General features: G+C 47.3%; 1 protein-coding gene across 2 annotated transcripts in view; it reads left to right on the top strand.

Moving 5' to 3' along the window:
• The window catches only part of MROH1 (maestro heat like repeat family member 1), a 73,385-nt gene that overhangs the window by 981 nt on the left and 54,979 nt on the right, over positions 1-17,425 (top strand). For both annotated transcript variants that reach the window (XM_084747860.1, XM_084747859.1), the window contains exons 3-6: positions 642-722; positions 5,503-5,602; positions 8,098-8,176; positions 9,411-9,556. In XM_084747860.1, the coding sequence (XP_084603986.1) occupies positions 8,155-8,176; positions 9,411-9,556 (168 nt within the window). In that variant the 5' untranslated portion in view covers positions 642-722; positions 5,503-5,602; positions 8,098-8,154. The remainder of the gene's footprint in view (positions 1-641; positions 723-5,502; positions 5,603-8,097; positions 8,177-9,410; positions 9,557-17,425) is intronic.

Raw genomic sequence — 17,425 nt, 5'->3', positions numbered from 1 at the left:
GAGATGAAATGGAGGAACAGCCTGCAACCCTGATTTTTGATCTAGTTAATTAAATGATGAAAATTCGGGAGTTGCGTCTGTTGGACTTGAGTGGTGTGGAGCCCTCCAGAAGACACAGAGATGGTGGGACACGAGAGCAGAGACCGTCTGCAAACCACTGCCTGTGGGATATTTCTTTGGTACATGTGTTTATGATTTGCTTGGCTGTGCAGTCTCTGCACCTGCAGGCCCTGGAGACGCTTCTGCCCCCGAGTCTTTACTCTTAGGTCTTAGGCTGAGATATGCGGTTCAGAAGAAATACCTTTCTGGTCTCTGATGTCAAAAGTTGAATGACTGAGGGTGCGCTGCCTTTGTTAGCTTGAAACTGATGTCCAGGCAGCTGCCTTATTCAAACCTGTGTCTTGTCATATCTCCCTCCCGCTGAGTTGACTTGTCTCAGTTTATGATCATCTGTGTGTGAGGCAGTAGATGTTTGTGCCTAAAAAGTGCTCTTTCCAGCTGGGCACAGTGGCACATGCCTGTAATCTCAGCACTCTGGGAGGCAGAGGCAGGCAGGTCTCTTGAGTTTGAGGCTAGGACAGCTAAGGCTACACAGAGAAACCCTGTCTTGAAAACAAAAACAAACCAGTTTTCTTTCTTAGGGTTCACAGAGGCCCAGGTGAGAAGCTGAGTTGCTGCTGTCTGATCAACAGCTCCAGGGTTCCTGATATCTTTTTATTGAGGTGAGGTGTTTTGAGTAAAAGACATCCCTGCCAGTGTCTGTATACACAGCTTGGTCCACTTTGGGAAATAACACCAGGCAGGGCTTCTGTGGCTCTTGTACATACTTGGCTGGTGAATGTCATCCCCTGAGCTGGAGGGCCTCCCTTGCTTCAGGGGTGACCCAGTTCCACATAGTGGCTTATTTGAGAAGCTATATTCTCAGTGACTGGTGATCAGTGAGCTGTATTACCCTGTATTACCCTGGGACACCATCTCAAGTTCTTGCTGGTTACTCTAGAAGATGACTCTTCTCTGGGCCAGTTCCTCCTAGGTAGAGCAGTCTGTGACTGCCACGCCCACCCTACCCCCTCCACCCCTCTTGCTCGTCAGTACTTCGGGGCTGTGTTCTATCACAGGCCGAGCCTTGCGGGAGTTTGCTAAATGTGTGTGTGTGCATGCTGGTTCTCCGCTCATATAAATGTAGGTGCTGTGAGCTGGGTCGTGGTGATGCACACCTGTAAAGAGAGAGAGAGAGAGACAGGGAGACAGACAGACACAGAGAGAGACAGAGACAGACGCCTTAAATACAGAAAAGAAAGACCCCATCAGCCCTATCCACCCATCCTCTCATTCGTGTTGCTTTGTTTTTGTTTTTCAGTTCGCTCCAGCCTGACTAATACTCACACACATAAATAAATGTCTGTGTCCTAGTGTAAGAGCATCTGCAAACGATGGGAAAAGGGCTTGGCTATTCAGACAAGGAGCAGCCACCCCTCAGGCTCCTGCACTAGTGCCAACACCCAGCACCCAAGGCAGCCTTGTCTTCCTCATGTAGACAGGCTGTGTGCACAGAGCTGCTGCCTCACGCTGCTCCCATTCAGAGCCTGTGAATATAGGGGCTGGACGTTTAAGGCTGCCTGGCAGCAATCTTTCCAGCTTTAGTTGACATCTTTTTAAATGGCTGTTCTACTTTTGTTGTTGATGTTGTTCTTATTGTTTTGGTTTGTTTGTTTATTGTTTCCTGTGCTGGAGACTAAACCCAGGGCCCTGTGCGTACTAGGCAAGTACTCTACCACTGAGCTACAAACACCTCCAGCCCCTGATTATAGCCATTCGAAAAGGTTGAAGGAGTAGCTTATTTTACTTCCACTCCCCCCAAATTAGAAGAATACTAATTAATTAATTAATTTTGTTTTTTCAAGACAGGGTTTCTCTGTGTAGCTCTGGCTATCCTGGAAGTCACTCTGTAGACCAGGCTGGCCTCGAACTCACAGAGATCCACCTGCCTCCATGAATGCTGGGATTAAAGGCACCACTGCCATCTGGTGGACCTTTATTTATTTGAGAAGATGCAAACAACATACAATCAAAGCTTATCTGGCATTTAATTAACTTTTCTTTCTCTGCATGTAAAATGAGAGTTGGATTCTTCTCCTCTCCTTCTTCTCTTCTCTTTTCCTCTGTGCTGGAGACCCACCATGTGGTTGCTGGGAATTGAACTCAGGACCTCTGCATGAGCAGACAGTGCTCTTAACTGCTGAGCCATCTCTCCAGTCCCTGGTCTTGAACTCTTGAACCCCACTTTTACCTCCCAAGTACTGAGATTACAGTTGTATGCTACCAGGCTTAGCCTACTATATACTATACATAGTTTTATATGCTTTTATATCCTTAATACAGAACAAATCCTCCTTTTGGTATATTTTCCAAATTGTAATTGTCCGCTATTGAATGTTGATTTTTCTGTAAACTGTGAATCATTTCATGCACTACACTCTAATTGATGTACTATACATCAAGAAAACTAGCCGGAGCTGGGCAGTGGTAGAGCACGCCTTTAATCCCAGCACTTGGGAGGCAGAGGTGGATCTCTGTGAGTTCAAGGCCAGCCTGGTCTACAGTACTAGTCCAGGACAGCCAGGGCTGCACAGAGAAACCCTGTCTCAAAACAACAATAACAACAACAACAACAACAACAACAAACAAACAAAAAAGAAAGAAAGAAAAGAAAACTGAAAAACTGAAGACTTATAAGAGGATGTCTGATCTATTCTTTCAGGAAACAGTTAAAATGTTTATATTTTATGTAATGTGTATGAATGTTTTTATTAAAGATTTTAAATTTTGGGGGTTAGGGAGATGGCTCAGTGGTTAAGAGCAATGCCTGCTCTTCCAAAGGACCCGGGTTCAATTCCCAGCACCCACATGGCGGCTCACAACTGTCTGTAACTCCAAGATCTGACATCCTCACACCAACGCACATAAATTAAAGATTAAATAAAATATATTTTTAAAAAAAGATTTTAAAATTTATTATGTATAGTGCTGTGCCTGCATGTACACCCACAGGCCAGAAGAGGGCATCAGAACACATTATAGATGGTTGTGAGCCACCATGTGCTCTTAACCACTGAGCCATCTCTCCAGCCCTACAACTTCTTAATCTATATGCGTTTGCTCTTTTTTTCCTTGCCTTATACTATGTCAACCTGACTTTAAAAAAAAATAATTTATTTTTATTGTCTATGCATTGGTGTTTTTCCTGCATGTATGTCTGTGTGAGGGTGTCAGATCTTGGAGTTACAGACAGTTATGAGCTGCCATGTGGGTGCTGGGAATTGAACCCTGGGTCCTTTGGAAGAGCAGTCAGTGTTCTTAACCGCTGAGCCATCTCTCCAGCCCCCCCCTTTTTTTTTTAGTTTTGCAAAGCAAGTTTCTCTGTAGCCTTAGCGTTGGCTGTTCTAAACTCACTTTGTAGACCAGGCTGGCCTCGAACTTACAGCGATCCACCTGCCTCTGCCTCCCAAGAGATTTATTTGTTATTTATACCGTACTCTACCCACATGTATGCTTGCACACCAGAAGAGAGCACCAGATTTAATTATATATGGTTATGAGCCACCATGTGACTGCTGGGAACTGAACTCAGAACCTTTGGAAGAACAGATAGTGCTCTTAACCTTGGAGCCATTTCTCCAGCCTGCAAACCAGACTTTTCAACATGCTCTTGGTCCTTGAACAGAAGTGGTGCAGTGTCAGGTCCGTCGTTTTTCCACCTTACATACATGGACATAGCTTTTCACCAGTGATGCTGATGTTTAGGATAGGTTTTTGTTTTCTTCTTTGCTCTCTCCTCTCTTCTTCCTTCTTTTCTTCTTTTCCCCCTTCTCCTTCTCCTCTTCCTCTCCTCATTTCTCTTCCTCTTTCTCTTCCTCCTCCTCCCCCTTCTCCTCTTTTTTTGACACAGAATTTTATTAGTAGCCCTGGTGTTAGCAGCCCTGGCTAGTGTGGAATTCACTACTGTATTAATTTTCTATCGTTGCCATAAAACATCATGACTAAGACAAGTTCCAGAAGAGAGAGTTTGTTTGGGTCTACGGTTCCAGAGGGTCAGCACTAACGATGGTGGAGCTGAGGCGGCAGATGGCAGGAGCAGAAAGCCGAGGGCTCACATCTTGAACTGTAACATGAAGCAGAGAGCAGGCTGGGATAGGCTGGGCCGCCATGGGCGTTGATGTGCTCTTCTTTGCACTATTACTCATCACGTAACTCTTGCTGTTCCTTTTCCACGGACTCCGGGGAACAGTGTCCTTCCTTCTTCCGTTGTCAAAGCCAGCCGTGGTGGGTAGGATCTCTCTCTTGATTTGAATTTCTTCTTAAGTCTTTTCTGTCTCTCTTTTTTTTTTTTTCTGACCCTGCTGGGAAAAGTTTTCTGTGTTTAAAGACTCGCATGACTAGGTTGCCCTCTGACAGACTGAGCTGCTTGTCACCTCTGCTACCACTTCTAGGTTTGTACCTTTTTTTTTTTTTCTTCTTTTTTCTTTGTTTTTTGAGACAAGGTTTCTCTGTGTAGCTCTGGTTGTCCTGGACTTGTAAACGAGGCTGGCCTGGAACTCACAGAGATCCACCTGCCTCTGTCTCCTGAGGGCTAGGAATAAAGGTGTGTGCCACCACAACCAACACACAGTTTTGTGTTTTATCTGGGTCTTTGGTTGTGTTGACCAGGAGGGCAGTTGGTTTCCACTATACTCATGTAGGGCTGGGGACAGATGACCTGTGGTGGTTGTGGACTTCCCTTTGCTCCTTGGATGAGGGATACTGCTGAACACATGTGTATGTGCATCACACCCTTGAGAGGGATAGGCCTGCCTTTCCTTGTAGCTTTTCATAGGGAAGAACATCCGTCCCTTACGCCTGTGCCTTGTAGGCTAATCCCAGACCTGGGACATTGTAGCTTGAGGGTCCATGTCAACGAAGCCCCTGTATTGGGGCTGGAGAGACGGCTCCAAGGTTAAGAGCACTGTCTGCTCTGTTGTGACTTCAATTCCCAGCAACCACACGATGGCTCGTAACCGTCTATAATGAGATCTGGTGCCCTTTTCTAGCTTGCAGGCACACATGCAGGTAGAACATTGTATACATAGTAAATAAATAAATCTTAAAAAAAAAAAAAACCTGGGGCCTGGAGAGATGGCTCAGAGGTTAAGAGCACCACCTGCTCTTCCAAAGGTCCTGAGTTCAGTTCCTAGCAACCACATGGCACCTCACAACCATCTATAATGAGATCTAATGCCCTCTTCTAATGTGCACAGGTGTACACGCAGACGGAAAACTGTATACATAATAATAAATAAATAAATCTTTTTTAAAAAAGCCCCTGTATTTCTTACACTGTGCCCTATAACTGATGCTGTTCCAACCACCTTGTGTCTTGTGGTCCTTTGCCTTCTCTTTGCTGAGGCACAGATGGAACTTGTGTGTTTATTTCCTGTATATTTTGTTTTTGTTTTTGTCTTTTAGATGCTTTCCAGGAAGGAAGTAGCAATGTTGTGCTGATGCTGCCATCACCAAGGCAGAGCGCTCTGCGCCTTCCGTCCTCTCTGCTGTCCGGGAGTTTCTGGTCTGTTAATTTTATCTTGTTTTCAGCTCTCAGTTTCCTAAAATTTATTTTATATTCACTTATGTGGATGCACTTATTCGTGTTTTATTTTTACTTATGTGCATTTGTGTTCAAATGTTTTTATAGTGACAGTTTTAGAGTTTTGGTTTCTTAAAAAAAAACGCACACAGAAATACTATAAAAATAGGGTTTTAAAATTTTTTTATTTTTATTTATTTATTTTTGGTTTTTCAAGACAGGGTTTCTCTGTATAGCCTTGGTTGTCCTGTACTCACTTTGTAGACCAGGCTGGCCTCGAACTCACAGTGAGTTCTGGGTGCTGGGATTAAAAGCATGCACCACCATGCCTGGCCAGACTTTTACTTCTTTAACATTTTTATTCTTCGTGTGTGTGTATGAGTGATTTTGTCTGCGTGTATGTCTACATGTCACATGTGTGCCTGGTGGCCACAGTAGCTAGAACAGGGTGTTGGATCCTCTGGAGTTGGAGTTCCAGACAGTTGTGAGCCACCATAGCGGTGCTATTAACAGAACCCAGTGCTCTGCAACAGCAGCTAGTGTTTTCAACCTCTTAGCCTCTCCTCCAGGGCCCGCAGTTTATTTTTTTAGAAATACACTTTTGGGGCTGCATGTGGTGGCATATACATGTGGTTCGTGTGCTTGGGAGGCGGAGGTATGGTGATTGCAAACCCAAGGCTGTTGTGGGGTACATACTGAGCTGGAATCAGTAGGTCTGGATAGCGAGACCGTCAAACAAGCAGCCTCCAGTTACAGAAGATTGATAGCTGCATGTGGGTGCGGGAACTAAACGGGGGTTCTCCACAAGAGCAGGGAGTGCTCTTGAGCACCGAGCCGTCTCTTCAGTCCCTTGTGATTTTGTTTTTATTTATGTGCGGGTGGCTGTGATTTGGCCACATGTATGCGGGTGTTCTTGGGGGCCAGAAAAGGGCATCAGATACCCTGGAGCTGGAGTTTACAGGTGGTTGTAAGCTAGTTTGGGGAACAGAGCGTGATCCTAATATAAGAGCAGCAAGGGCTCTTAACTGCTGAGGTATCTTTCTAGCTCCCTCTGTCTTTTTTAAAATGTATTTTTAGCATTTATTCTCGCTCTTTTATACCCACTGAGTCATCTTGCTGTTCTGCTGAACCTGCTTCCTTTCTTTCTTTGTTTTTTGTTTGTTTTTCAAGACAGGGTTTCTCTGTGTAACCCTGGCTGTCCTGGAAGTCACTCTGTAGACCAGGCTAGGCTTGAACTCAGAGAACTCTTATTGCCTCTGCCTTTGGAGTGGTAGTGGGATTAATGGCATGTGCCACCACAGCCTGGCTTCAGCCTACTTTTTTTTTTTTTTTTTTTGGTCGGGGTGGGTGGTGGTGGTAGTGGTTTAGAGACAGAATTTTTCTGTGTAGCCTTGTAATCACTTGTGCACCAAACTGCCCTTGAACTCACAGAGATCCCCCTGCCTCGGTTGGGATTGCAGGCATGAGCCACTGGGCCAAGATTCAACCTAATATATATATATATGTGTGTGCGTGTGTGTGTGTGTGTGTGTGTGTGTGTGTGTGTATATATATATATATATACATATATATATATATATATATATTTCTTTTTCTTTTTTTAATTTTATGTGCGTTGGTGTGAGGGTGTCAGATCTTGAAATTGTGAGCTGCCATGTGGGTGCTGGGAATTGAACCCGGGTCCTTTGGAAGAGCAGGCAGTGCTCTTAACCCCTGAGCCATCTCTCCAGCCCCCAACCTACTTTCTTGAACTGAAATTTTCATTTGCTTTTGAATTCTAATTCCCCTGTCTCCCAGAGTTGTCCCTTGCTTTTAAATTCTAACTCCTCTCTCTCCCAAGGTTGAATAGTTTCTCACTTTGCCTTGAGCCTTAGGTTGGGAGGCCTTGCTATTGTTTATATTTCCCTAGAGTCCATTGGGAAGGACTCGGGGCAGGAGCTGATTGACCTCCATGGAGGCCAGTCTAACGGCATGGAAGATTTTCTGAGATGGAGGGTCTGGCATCTGAATGGACCTGGCTGTGCTGAGGGTGTGCAGATAGGCTCTCTCATCTTTTAGGATCTTAGAGTATATGACCTAGGACCTAAGCATAAGACCACATAATGAAGAGGCATGGGGCTTGGTCATTTGAGGGACTTCACTCTTTGTAAGCATCTGTGCAGCTGAGCTCACACAGTCCGTGAGAGCTGTGGTGCCCACTATTCACCTTAGGGTGAGGTGGAAACTGCTTTAGCTGGGAGCGTGGCCATGCTTGCCAGGACTGTGAAGCTAGTACCTCATGCCAACCTGGACACAGCACTGGCCACTGCTCAGCTTGGGAGTGCAGGGCAGTTCTCCAGCTCTCGTGGGAGAAGGTCCTGGGCTCACAGACCTGAGGAAGGTTCCTGAGTGGATTGGCTAGCTGGGCTAGAGCTCTTCATGTACACTGTGCTTTCTGTACATACGTGGCAGCTAACCCTCAACTTCCACTGTTATAGGTTGGAAAGGAAGCTGTCCGTGTTTATGCTGGACAGGTGGAAGCCGAGACCACAGAAATGATGGAGCCCTACATAAAGAGTGAGTGCCTGTGGGAGGCACCTTCTGCTGGCCTGCCCTCCTGCTGTGAGAGCAGCTGATGCTGGGGCTCCGTTGCCTTCCCAGCAGGACAGGAAGTTGAAGCTGTTGCCTTGAGGGAGGGTGTGTCCCTGGAGGTCAGGTTCTCTAAGTACTTGATAGTGTGAGGAGGAAGTGCCTGCTCCCATCAAGCTTTCCCTTGGAGAGCAGGAACTGAGGTGCTTTAGAAGGACAGAGATGATTTATCTGATCCAACCTGGCTTGGACACATCAGATCTTAGTAATTGGACCAGTCTATTTATTCAACATTTGAAACTAGGGAATGGGGAACTGTTAAAAAGTCCCCCTCCCTGCTCAGGTTGAGGATTCCTTCTCAAAGGGGAGACAAATTCTGCTCTGGTATCTCTCTGTCCTGATGCCGCTGCAGGTGCCTTCAGATAGCCGGATATACCAGTGTGAGTGTATACCCGGTGTCTGGGGAGCACAGACCAGTCTGGTGTTGTCAGGTGGACAGTGTCTCTGTCTTGCCTTTATTGCAGAAAGCTGCTCTTTTTTGTTGATTCCTTGATTTCCATCTGGCCTTGATAGGCAGAGCCCTATGGGACTTATGTGACAAGGTATATAGTACATATACCTTGATACATACTTGACAGGCAGAGTCCTATAGACTTACGTGAGCTTCTCCATTGACTGTTCACCTGTCTGCACCCTTCTGCCCAGTGCCACCCTCCTACATGCAGGAGCTGGGTGTGTACAGTCCAGTCTGTCCTGTGTCTGTGGATCCTCTGTGGTGCGCTGTGGGTTTGCTGATAACTTAGATAAGGTGATGGCCTTGCAGAAGTCCAGGCCTTATCATAGCTGGGACTTCTGACTCGGGCTAAACTGAGTTTTCCAGGCCCATAGCTTCTCAGTGACAGAGTCTGAGCCTTGTGTCATTTGCCCAGCAGGCTGCACGCTCAATGTTCCCAATCCCACAACACATGGAAGTACAATGGAGACAGTCAGGGAATTTGGTCAGAAGGAGAACGGAGTGGTTCTCATGAGAGGTAACAGGTTCAGGCCAGCAGTGGCCATTAGGCAGGTGGCCATGCCCGTTGGCCCTGAGGTATTGGGCTTGGATGTGCTGTCTCCTATGCTAAGTGTATAATCCCTAGGGTTAGGGTTAGGTAGGTGTCAGTCCCAGGGAAGGCAGCTATGGTGTATCTGGACCTGAGCACACTGGACTTTGTCGCTGCAGAACTGTCCTTCACCCTACTGGACTCCATCACCGACAAGGATCCTGCAGTGCAGGAGCAGATCTGCAGTTCTCTATGCTCCCTTGGAGAGGCGCAGCCAGGAGAGACGCTCCATGCCTGTGAGGAGTACCTGCGGCAGCATGACAAGGTACCTCTCTCTGGTGACGGTGAGGTCACTAAGGGGCATGCTCATCTGTAGGGCTGGGCTGACAAAGTGCCCTGCATTTCCCTCATAAGCCAGTGTTTAAGGATGATGACAGCAGGCTCGCCTCCATATGGGGAATGGCTGTGTCCTATGAAGTGGCAGTCGCACTGTGAGGGGCCTGGGCTGTCACTTTAGTGGAGAGCATTCACAAACAGAAGCTGTTGGCGGTTCCCTTTTGCACCTTGAGTGAACATAGGGAGGCTCCCTCGCCTAAGGGAGTAGTGTCTGGGGGACCTGGTAAGGCTCCTGCCTTGGCCTGGGGAGATACTCTGGGTTCGCAGGTTGCCAGCCCACTCTCCTCCTTCCCCTTCCAGTCACAAGACCTCTGCTATCCCAGAGCATCCCAGTCTGTGGGCAAGCATGGCTCATGTGACAGAGCAAGAAACTTGGGATTCTCTCTGATGCTGTAGAATGTCTGATTGTTCGCTCCAGACTGCTCTTTTTTTTTTTTTAAATAATTTATTTATTTTATTTGCATTGGTGTATGTCTGTGTGAGTGTGTTGGGTCCCCTGGAACTGGAGTTATAGACAGTTGTGAGCTGCATGTGGGGGCTGGGAATTGAACTCAGGACCTCTGGAAGAGCAGCCAGTGCTGAGCCATCTCTCCAGCCCCCTTCCAGACTGCTCTTTTTGTTGTTGTTGTTGTTTTATTTTGTTTTTTTTTTTTAATTTTATTTTATGGGGCTGGAGAGATGGCTCAGTGGATAAGAGCACTCACTGACAGCTCTTCCAGAGGTCCTGAGTTCAATTCCCAGCAACCACATGGTGGCTCACAGCCATTTATAATGTGATCTGATCATACTGTATACATAATAAATAAATTTTATTTTATTAACTTACTCATATTACATCTCAATGGTTATCCAGACTGCTCTTAACTCATGAGCTTTCTCTTGTTTTGCTTTGAAGCAGGGCCTAGCTCTATAGTATACGCTGGCCAAGAGATGTGGGCATGTGCCACTAACACCTGACTCTTTATTATTATCGTGCGTATGTTGGGTCACACATGCTGTGGCTTGCATGTAGAGGTAACTGAACAACTTTGTGGAATTTGTTCTCTCTTTTTCTGGTCTTTCTTTTTTTTGTTTGTTTGTTTGTTTGTTTTTTAAAATTTATTTATTTATTTATTTTGGTTTTTTTGAGGCAGAGTTTCTCTGTGTAGCCTTGGCTATCCTAGACTCACTTTGTAGACCAGGCTGGCCTAGCACTCACAGCGATCAGCCTGCCTCTGCCTCCCGAGTGCTGGGATTAAAGGTGTGCGCCACCACACCCAGCTCTTGGTTTTGTTTTTTTGTTTGTTTTGGTTTTGGTTTTGGTTTTTCGAGACAGGGTTTCTCTGTGTAGCCTTGGCTGTCCTGGACTCACTTTGTAGACCAGGCTGGCCTCGAACTCACAGCGATCAGCCTGCCTCTGCCTCCCAAGTGCTGGGATTAAAGGCGTGCGCCACCACACCCGGCCAGCTCTTGGTTTTTATTTTTATTTATTTTTTATTTTATTTATTTTGTGTGTATCAGTGCTCTATCTATATGTGCACCTGCATGCCAGAAGAGGGCATCAGATTTCAGCATAGATGGTTATAAGCCACCATGTGGTTGCTGGGAATCAAACTCAGACCTCTGGAAGAGCAGACAGTGCTCTTAACCACTGAGCCATCTCTCCAGCGCCCCCCCTTCTTTCTTTCTTTCTTTTTCTTTTTCTTTCTTTTTTTTTTTTTGAGACAGGGTTTCTCTGTGTAACAGCAGCCTTGGCTGTCCTGGACTCTCTTTGTAGACCAGGCTGGGCTCAAACTCACAGCGATCTGCCTGCCTCTGCCTCCCAAGTGCTGGGATTAAAGGTGTGCACCACCACACCTAGCCCAGCAGTAAGTATTTTAACTGCTGTGCTGTCTGGTCAGCGCCTCTTCTTCTATCTTTATTTGGGTTCTGGAGATTGAATTCGGATTTTCAGACTTGTATAGCAAGCACCTTTTTGCTGAGCCATCTCTTCAGCCCCGTGGACATGGGTTACATCATGTTGCCTAGACCAACCCTCCTGTCCAGTCTTCCAGCCTTTTTCAACCCTTTCTTTCTTTTTTTGAGATAGGCTCTCTCTACACAGCCCTGGCTCTCCTGGAACTTACTGTGTAGACCAGGCTGGCCTGGAACTCACAGAAATCCATCTGCTTCTGCCTCTCAAGTGCTGGGATTAAAGGCGTACACCACCACGCTCAGCAGCCTTCAAACTTCTGGAATGGCCAGGGCCTCAGGTACAGGCCACCATTCTCCCTGGCGGTTTCTCTTACCTGCCACTATCCCATGGGCAAACAGCTTAGTTCCATGAGCATGCCCACTAACCCTGCTGTGTCGGCCTCTCCGGCTGGCACTGCAGCTTTAGTTAGCGTATTAGGAGGCTGAGGAGAGCTGTGAGTCTGCCGCAGCTCCTCTTCGGGCTTTAACTACACCTGGTGTTTTGTTCTCTAAGCGCCAAGTGTCCCGTGGTGGTGCTGGCTTGGACCCTTCTCTGTGTGCTGAAAGGCGTCTTGCTCTGATGCGCTGATTTCAGGCGAGAGCTGAGGGCTGTCCCCATGCTGAAGGGCATGGGGTTGCCCATGCAGCTCACAGCGAGCTAATGTGGCTGCTCCGCTCGTTTCCTGTATTATGAGTTTTACCCCTTTTCTGCCTTTCATAATTTTTTTTTCCACTAAGTTAAAAAAAAAAAACAAAGACAAGCCCGGCGCTGTGGCACATGCCTTTAATCCCAGGACTCTGGGGAGGCAGAAACAGGTGGATCTCTGTGAGTTGGAGGCCAGCCTGGGCTACAAATCCAGGACATGGATGAGCTTGGTCTTCTGGTCCTTCTGTTTCTGCCTCCCAAAAACTGGAATTACAGGCATGTGCTGCTAGGCCTAGTATGTGTGGTGCTGGGGTGTGTGCTAGCCTTGTCCTTACCACTGTGTTACACTCCAGGGCCCAGGGCAGAGAGCACCAGGCTATGGCTCTGTTGCTTTCTGATGCTAGGCCTGATGGTTTTAGACATTTCTGGTTTCCTACATCAGGACAGAACCCCCTGAAGTTGTTAGGCCATGGAGGTGGAGAGGAGAGGAAAAAATAGTAAAGTCATTATTTTCACATAGTGGCTGACTTTTTTTTTCTTTGCGCTCCTTGCCACCATCTCCAGCTCCAAATACTTCCTGTCTGACACCCAGTCTCTGGTGATAGAAGGGGATTCTGGTCTGCTGTTGTCAGCAAATGAGTACTTATACTCCACACAGAGGCTCTGTAGGCCATGTTACCATCTTTAGGACGGACAGCCATCATACCCCAGAGTGAGATCAGCTACAACTTTGCCTACGTGAACACAGTTAGAGAGGAAACTGATGGAAGGGTGCCTAGAAGACATTAGAGCTGGTGTCAAAACGTAGATCAGTGTTGATACTGCACTAGCTGGAGTGGAGACATCATTGTGGTCCCTGGTTAGCTTGTCAGACACAGCCGGTCTCTTTACCAGCCCCTCCTGTCGGCATCTCTCTAGGTGACCAGATGCAAGCAAGCAGCCCTGTGTCAGACACAGCCGGCCATCTTCTGGCCCCATTCCGTTCTGACACCATTCACTGTGAGGTCATGTTAAACTCTGCAGCTGAGGACTCGGCCCCAAGATAGCCTTGCTTCCCGTGTCAGTGTCAGCCCTCTGGTTGTGACCTGTGTGCTCACTCTGTCAGTTAGCCTTGCTTCCCGTGTCAGTGTCAGCCCTCTGGTTGTGACCTGTGTGCTCACTCCGTCAGTTAGCCTTGCTTCCTGGGTCAGTGTCAGCCCTCTGGTTGTGACCTGTGTGCTCACTCCGTCAGTTAGCCTTGCTTCCCGTGTCAGTATTAGACCTCTGGTTGTGACCTGTGTGCTTATTCCGTCAGTTAGCCTTGCTTCCCGTGTCAGTGTCAGACCTCTGGTTGTGACCTGTGTGCTTATTCCGTCAGTTAGCCTTGCTTCCCGTGTCAGTGTCAGACCTCTGGTTGTGACCTGTGTGCTCATTCCGTCAGTTAGCCTTGCTTCCCGTGTCAGTGTCAGCCCTCTGGTTGTGACCTGTGTGCTCACTCTGTCAGTTAGCCTTGCTTCCCGTGTCAGTGTCAGACCTCTGGTTGTGACCTGTGTGCTCACTCCGTCAGTTAGCCTTGCTTCCTGGGTCAGTGTCAGCCCTCTGGTTGTGACCTGTGTGCTCACTCCGTCAGTTAGCCTTGCTTCCCGTGTCAGTATTAGACCTCTGGTTGTGACCTGTGTGCTTATTCCGTCAGTTAGCCTTGCTTCCCGTGTCAGTGTCAGACCTCTGGTTGTGACCTGTGTGCTTATTCCGTCAGTTAGCCTTGCTTCCCGTGTCAGTGTCAGACCTCTGGTTGTGACCTGTGTGCTCATTCCGTCAGTTAGCCTTGCTTCCCGTGTCAGTGTCAGCCCTCTGGTTGTGACCTGTGTGCTCACTCCGTCAGTTAGCCTTGCTTCCCGTGTCAGTGTCAGCCCTCTGGTTGTGACCTGTGTGCTCACTCCGTCAGTTACAACTTGAGTTCCCTAACTACCTCCTTGGAGTCTGTCAGTTGCCAGGCTGACTTATGCCACTCTACACACTTGACTCCCATTTACCCAGTCTTGAAGGACAGGACAGGGCCATGCATGAACATGAGGCCGGGGGGATGTAGAGGGTGAGGCCCACGGAAAGGATGCTGGCTGCTCCCGTCTACCCTTGGTGTGCCACCTTCTGGGCCCTCCACATATTTCCCTGCTTGGAAGCCCTTTAGATCCTGTCCTTCTGCGCCCTTGTGGACACTTCATTGAAGGGGCCTAACAGGTACCTCGTTGGTTATTAGTTATTAATGTCACCCTCAGTTTGTCTGTCCTTCCCAGAGGTTGCGGAGGCTGGAAGTCTCTATTGTCTAGCTCTTTCCTCCTTGGTCTTTCTTGTGACCAGCTACATCCTGAAACTGCATAGAGGCTTCAGCTGTCACCGTCTCATTAGCTTGCAAAAGGACACATTAGTGAATGCAAGAATCTTAGGAATGTGTGCTGTGAAATGACAAAAGTCAAATATATATTTGACAGTACCACCTTGTACAAGGATTAAAATAGGAATATGTTTTAAAACCTTTGGAGTTCTTAGCTTTAGGCGTGTGCAGATACCATTGCTGTAGGGGGTGATGCAGCCTCCCTTTTGTTGTTGTTTGAGACAGGTTTTTCTGTGTACCCATGGCTGTCCTGGACTCACTATGTAGACCAGGCTAGCCTTGAACTCACAGAGATTCTCCTGCCTCTGCCTCCCAAGTGCTGGCTCCACCACTTGATGCGCTCCACCATGCCCAGCAGGATGTAACCATCTTTTGAGCTTTGAGTCATATGGTGAAAGTCATACCTGATAGATCTTACCGTCATCAGGTCATCAGTTCAACCACATCGCAGACTCATTTAGCTCAAGGGAAAGTAGAGGCCACCCCTTGGTGATCCACTAACATGTGAGAACGCTTGGACCAAGTCCAGTGATGTACCAACCTGTGCCTTCCCCTTAGCCTTGTGAAACAGATGCAGTCAGCATCCCACTCAGATCCTCTGGGGAGCAGAACCCCCTTCTTGGGAAGGCCACGTCTTCACACCACACCATGTGCTGTACTCACGACCCTCTTCAGACCAATAAAGGGGTTTTATGACTTGTTTGTTTTTAATGAGCAGATGGGAATGATCCCACCAGGACATTCTTTTCTGCTTTTGTTTTTATTTTTTTTATTTTTTTTTTATTTTTTTATTTTTTGAGACAGGGTTTCTTTTGTCATCCTGGACTTCTTTGTAGACCAGGCTAGCCTCGAACTCACAGATATCCGCCTGCCTCGGCGTCTCCCACCCAGTGCTGGGATTAAAGGCCTGCATCACCACACCCTGCTGACACTTTCATCTGATCCAGAAAGGAGACATGTCCTGTACTTTCAGAGCTCATGGCTACCTGCTTTCTCATGAGCAGAAATGCTTGAAGAGCTCCACTGAGTGGCCTAGCTCAAAAAGGCATGGATTACCCATAGCGTATGTCATCACAGGACAGTTCAAATCAAGTGCCAAAGAAGTCACGCTTTGTTTATTGTTATTGCTGTTATTTTGTTTTTTGTTTTGTTTTGTTTTTTGGTTTTTCAAGACAAGGTTTCTCTGTGTAGCCTTGGCTGTCCTGGACTAACTTTGTAGACCGGGCTGGCCTCGAACTTTCAGCGATCCACCTGCCTCTGCCTCCCGAGTGCTGGAATTAAAGGCGTGCGCCACCACCACCCAGCTATTATTTTAGTTTTTTGAGACCAGGGTTTCTCTGTGTAGCTCTGGCTGTTCTAAGACTTTCTTTGTACATCAGGCTGGCCTCAACCTCACAAAGATCCACCTGCCTCTGCCTCCCAAGTGCCTGGCTGTCATGCATTTTTTTAAACGTTTAACAATAGTTTACTTATTTTTTATTTTATGTGTATTCGAGTTTTGACTGCATATATGTCTGTGTTGTAGCCCCTGGAACAGGAATTACAGACAGTTGTGAGTCCATGTGGGTACTGGGAATTGAACCTGAGTCTTCTGGAAGATCAGCCAGTGCTATTAACCACCGAGCCATCTCTCCAATCCCACACTTAAAAATTTAAAAGTGCCTTTAAATTGTGCTTAATATTCTTGAAATCTTTTAAGATTTTTTTATTTAGCCTGGTGGTGGTGATGCGCGCCTTTAATCCCAGCACTCGGGAGGCAGAGGCAGGCGGATCGCTGTGAGTTCAAGGCCAGCCTGGTCTACAAAGTTAGTCCAGGACAGCCAAGACAGAGAGATCCTGTCTTGAAAAAAAAAGATTTTTAATTTATTTTTCTTTTATATGTATTGGTGTTTTGCCTGCATAGTGCCGGTGTGGGCATTAGAAACCACCTGGCAATGGAGTTACAGATAGTTTTGAGCTTCTATGCAGGTTCTGGGCCTTGAGCTCCGGCCCTCTTCAAGAGCAGCCAATGCTGTCAACCTCAGAGCCAATGTCTCCAGCCCCTTGCCTCTTTTTATTTATGTCTGGGTATGTAAGTGCCTGCTTGTCCAGCAAATGCATGCAATGCCTGTAGAGGCCAGAAGAGGGCATCAGACTCACTGCAGCTGGTGTTCCATGTGTTTGTGAGCCACCTGATGTGGCTACTGGCAACTGGACCCTGGTCCTTTGCAAGAGCAGCAAGTGCTCCTCACTGCTGAGCCATCTCTCCAGCCTCTTTTAAAATGTAGATTCCTTTGACATTTTCCTTAGAGAGTCCAAGGTCACAGAGCCCATCTGTTCCACCAGCTACTGGAGCTGGCTTTTTGCGCTGCACTGAGCAGTAAGTTGCCAGAGCAGCATAGCCAGCGGGTATGCTGATGGCTTGAGGGGAGCCTTGAGAAGTCAAGCTGTAGAACTCCTCCTCCTCTGTGTTTACTGTTAGAGGGAAGGCAGGGGTTTCCTAAAGTACCTCCACGAAGGTGAGAGTTAGAAGCCTGGGAAGACCATGTGGCGGCTAGGACCAAGAGCCTGAGGAAGCTGGGAACATTTGCTCCAGATAGAACTGGCAGAGATGTTCTCACTACGTCATCCGAGCTGTGCTCCTAGCTCCTAATAATTTTTATTAAATAAAAGCATACCAGTTGAGGGGCTGGAGAGATGGCTCAAAAGTTAAGAGCACTGGTTGCTCTTCCAGAGGTCCTGAGCTCAATTCCTGACAACCACATGGTGGCTCACAACCCTCTAGAATATGATCTGATGCCCTCTTCTGGCCTGCAGGTGTACATGCAGATAGTAAATCTTTAAAGAGGGGAAGCATACCAGTTCATATT

The sequence above is a fragment of the Acomys minous genome, assembly GCF_964271855.1.
Source record: "Acomys minous genome assembly, chromosome: 12".
NCBI lineage: Eukaryota > Metazoa > Chordata > Mammalia > Rodentia > Muridae > Acomys > Acomys minous.
This window is presented reverse-complemented; position numbering and strand designations above follow the sequence as displayed.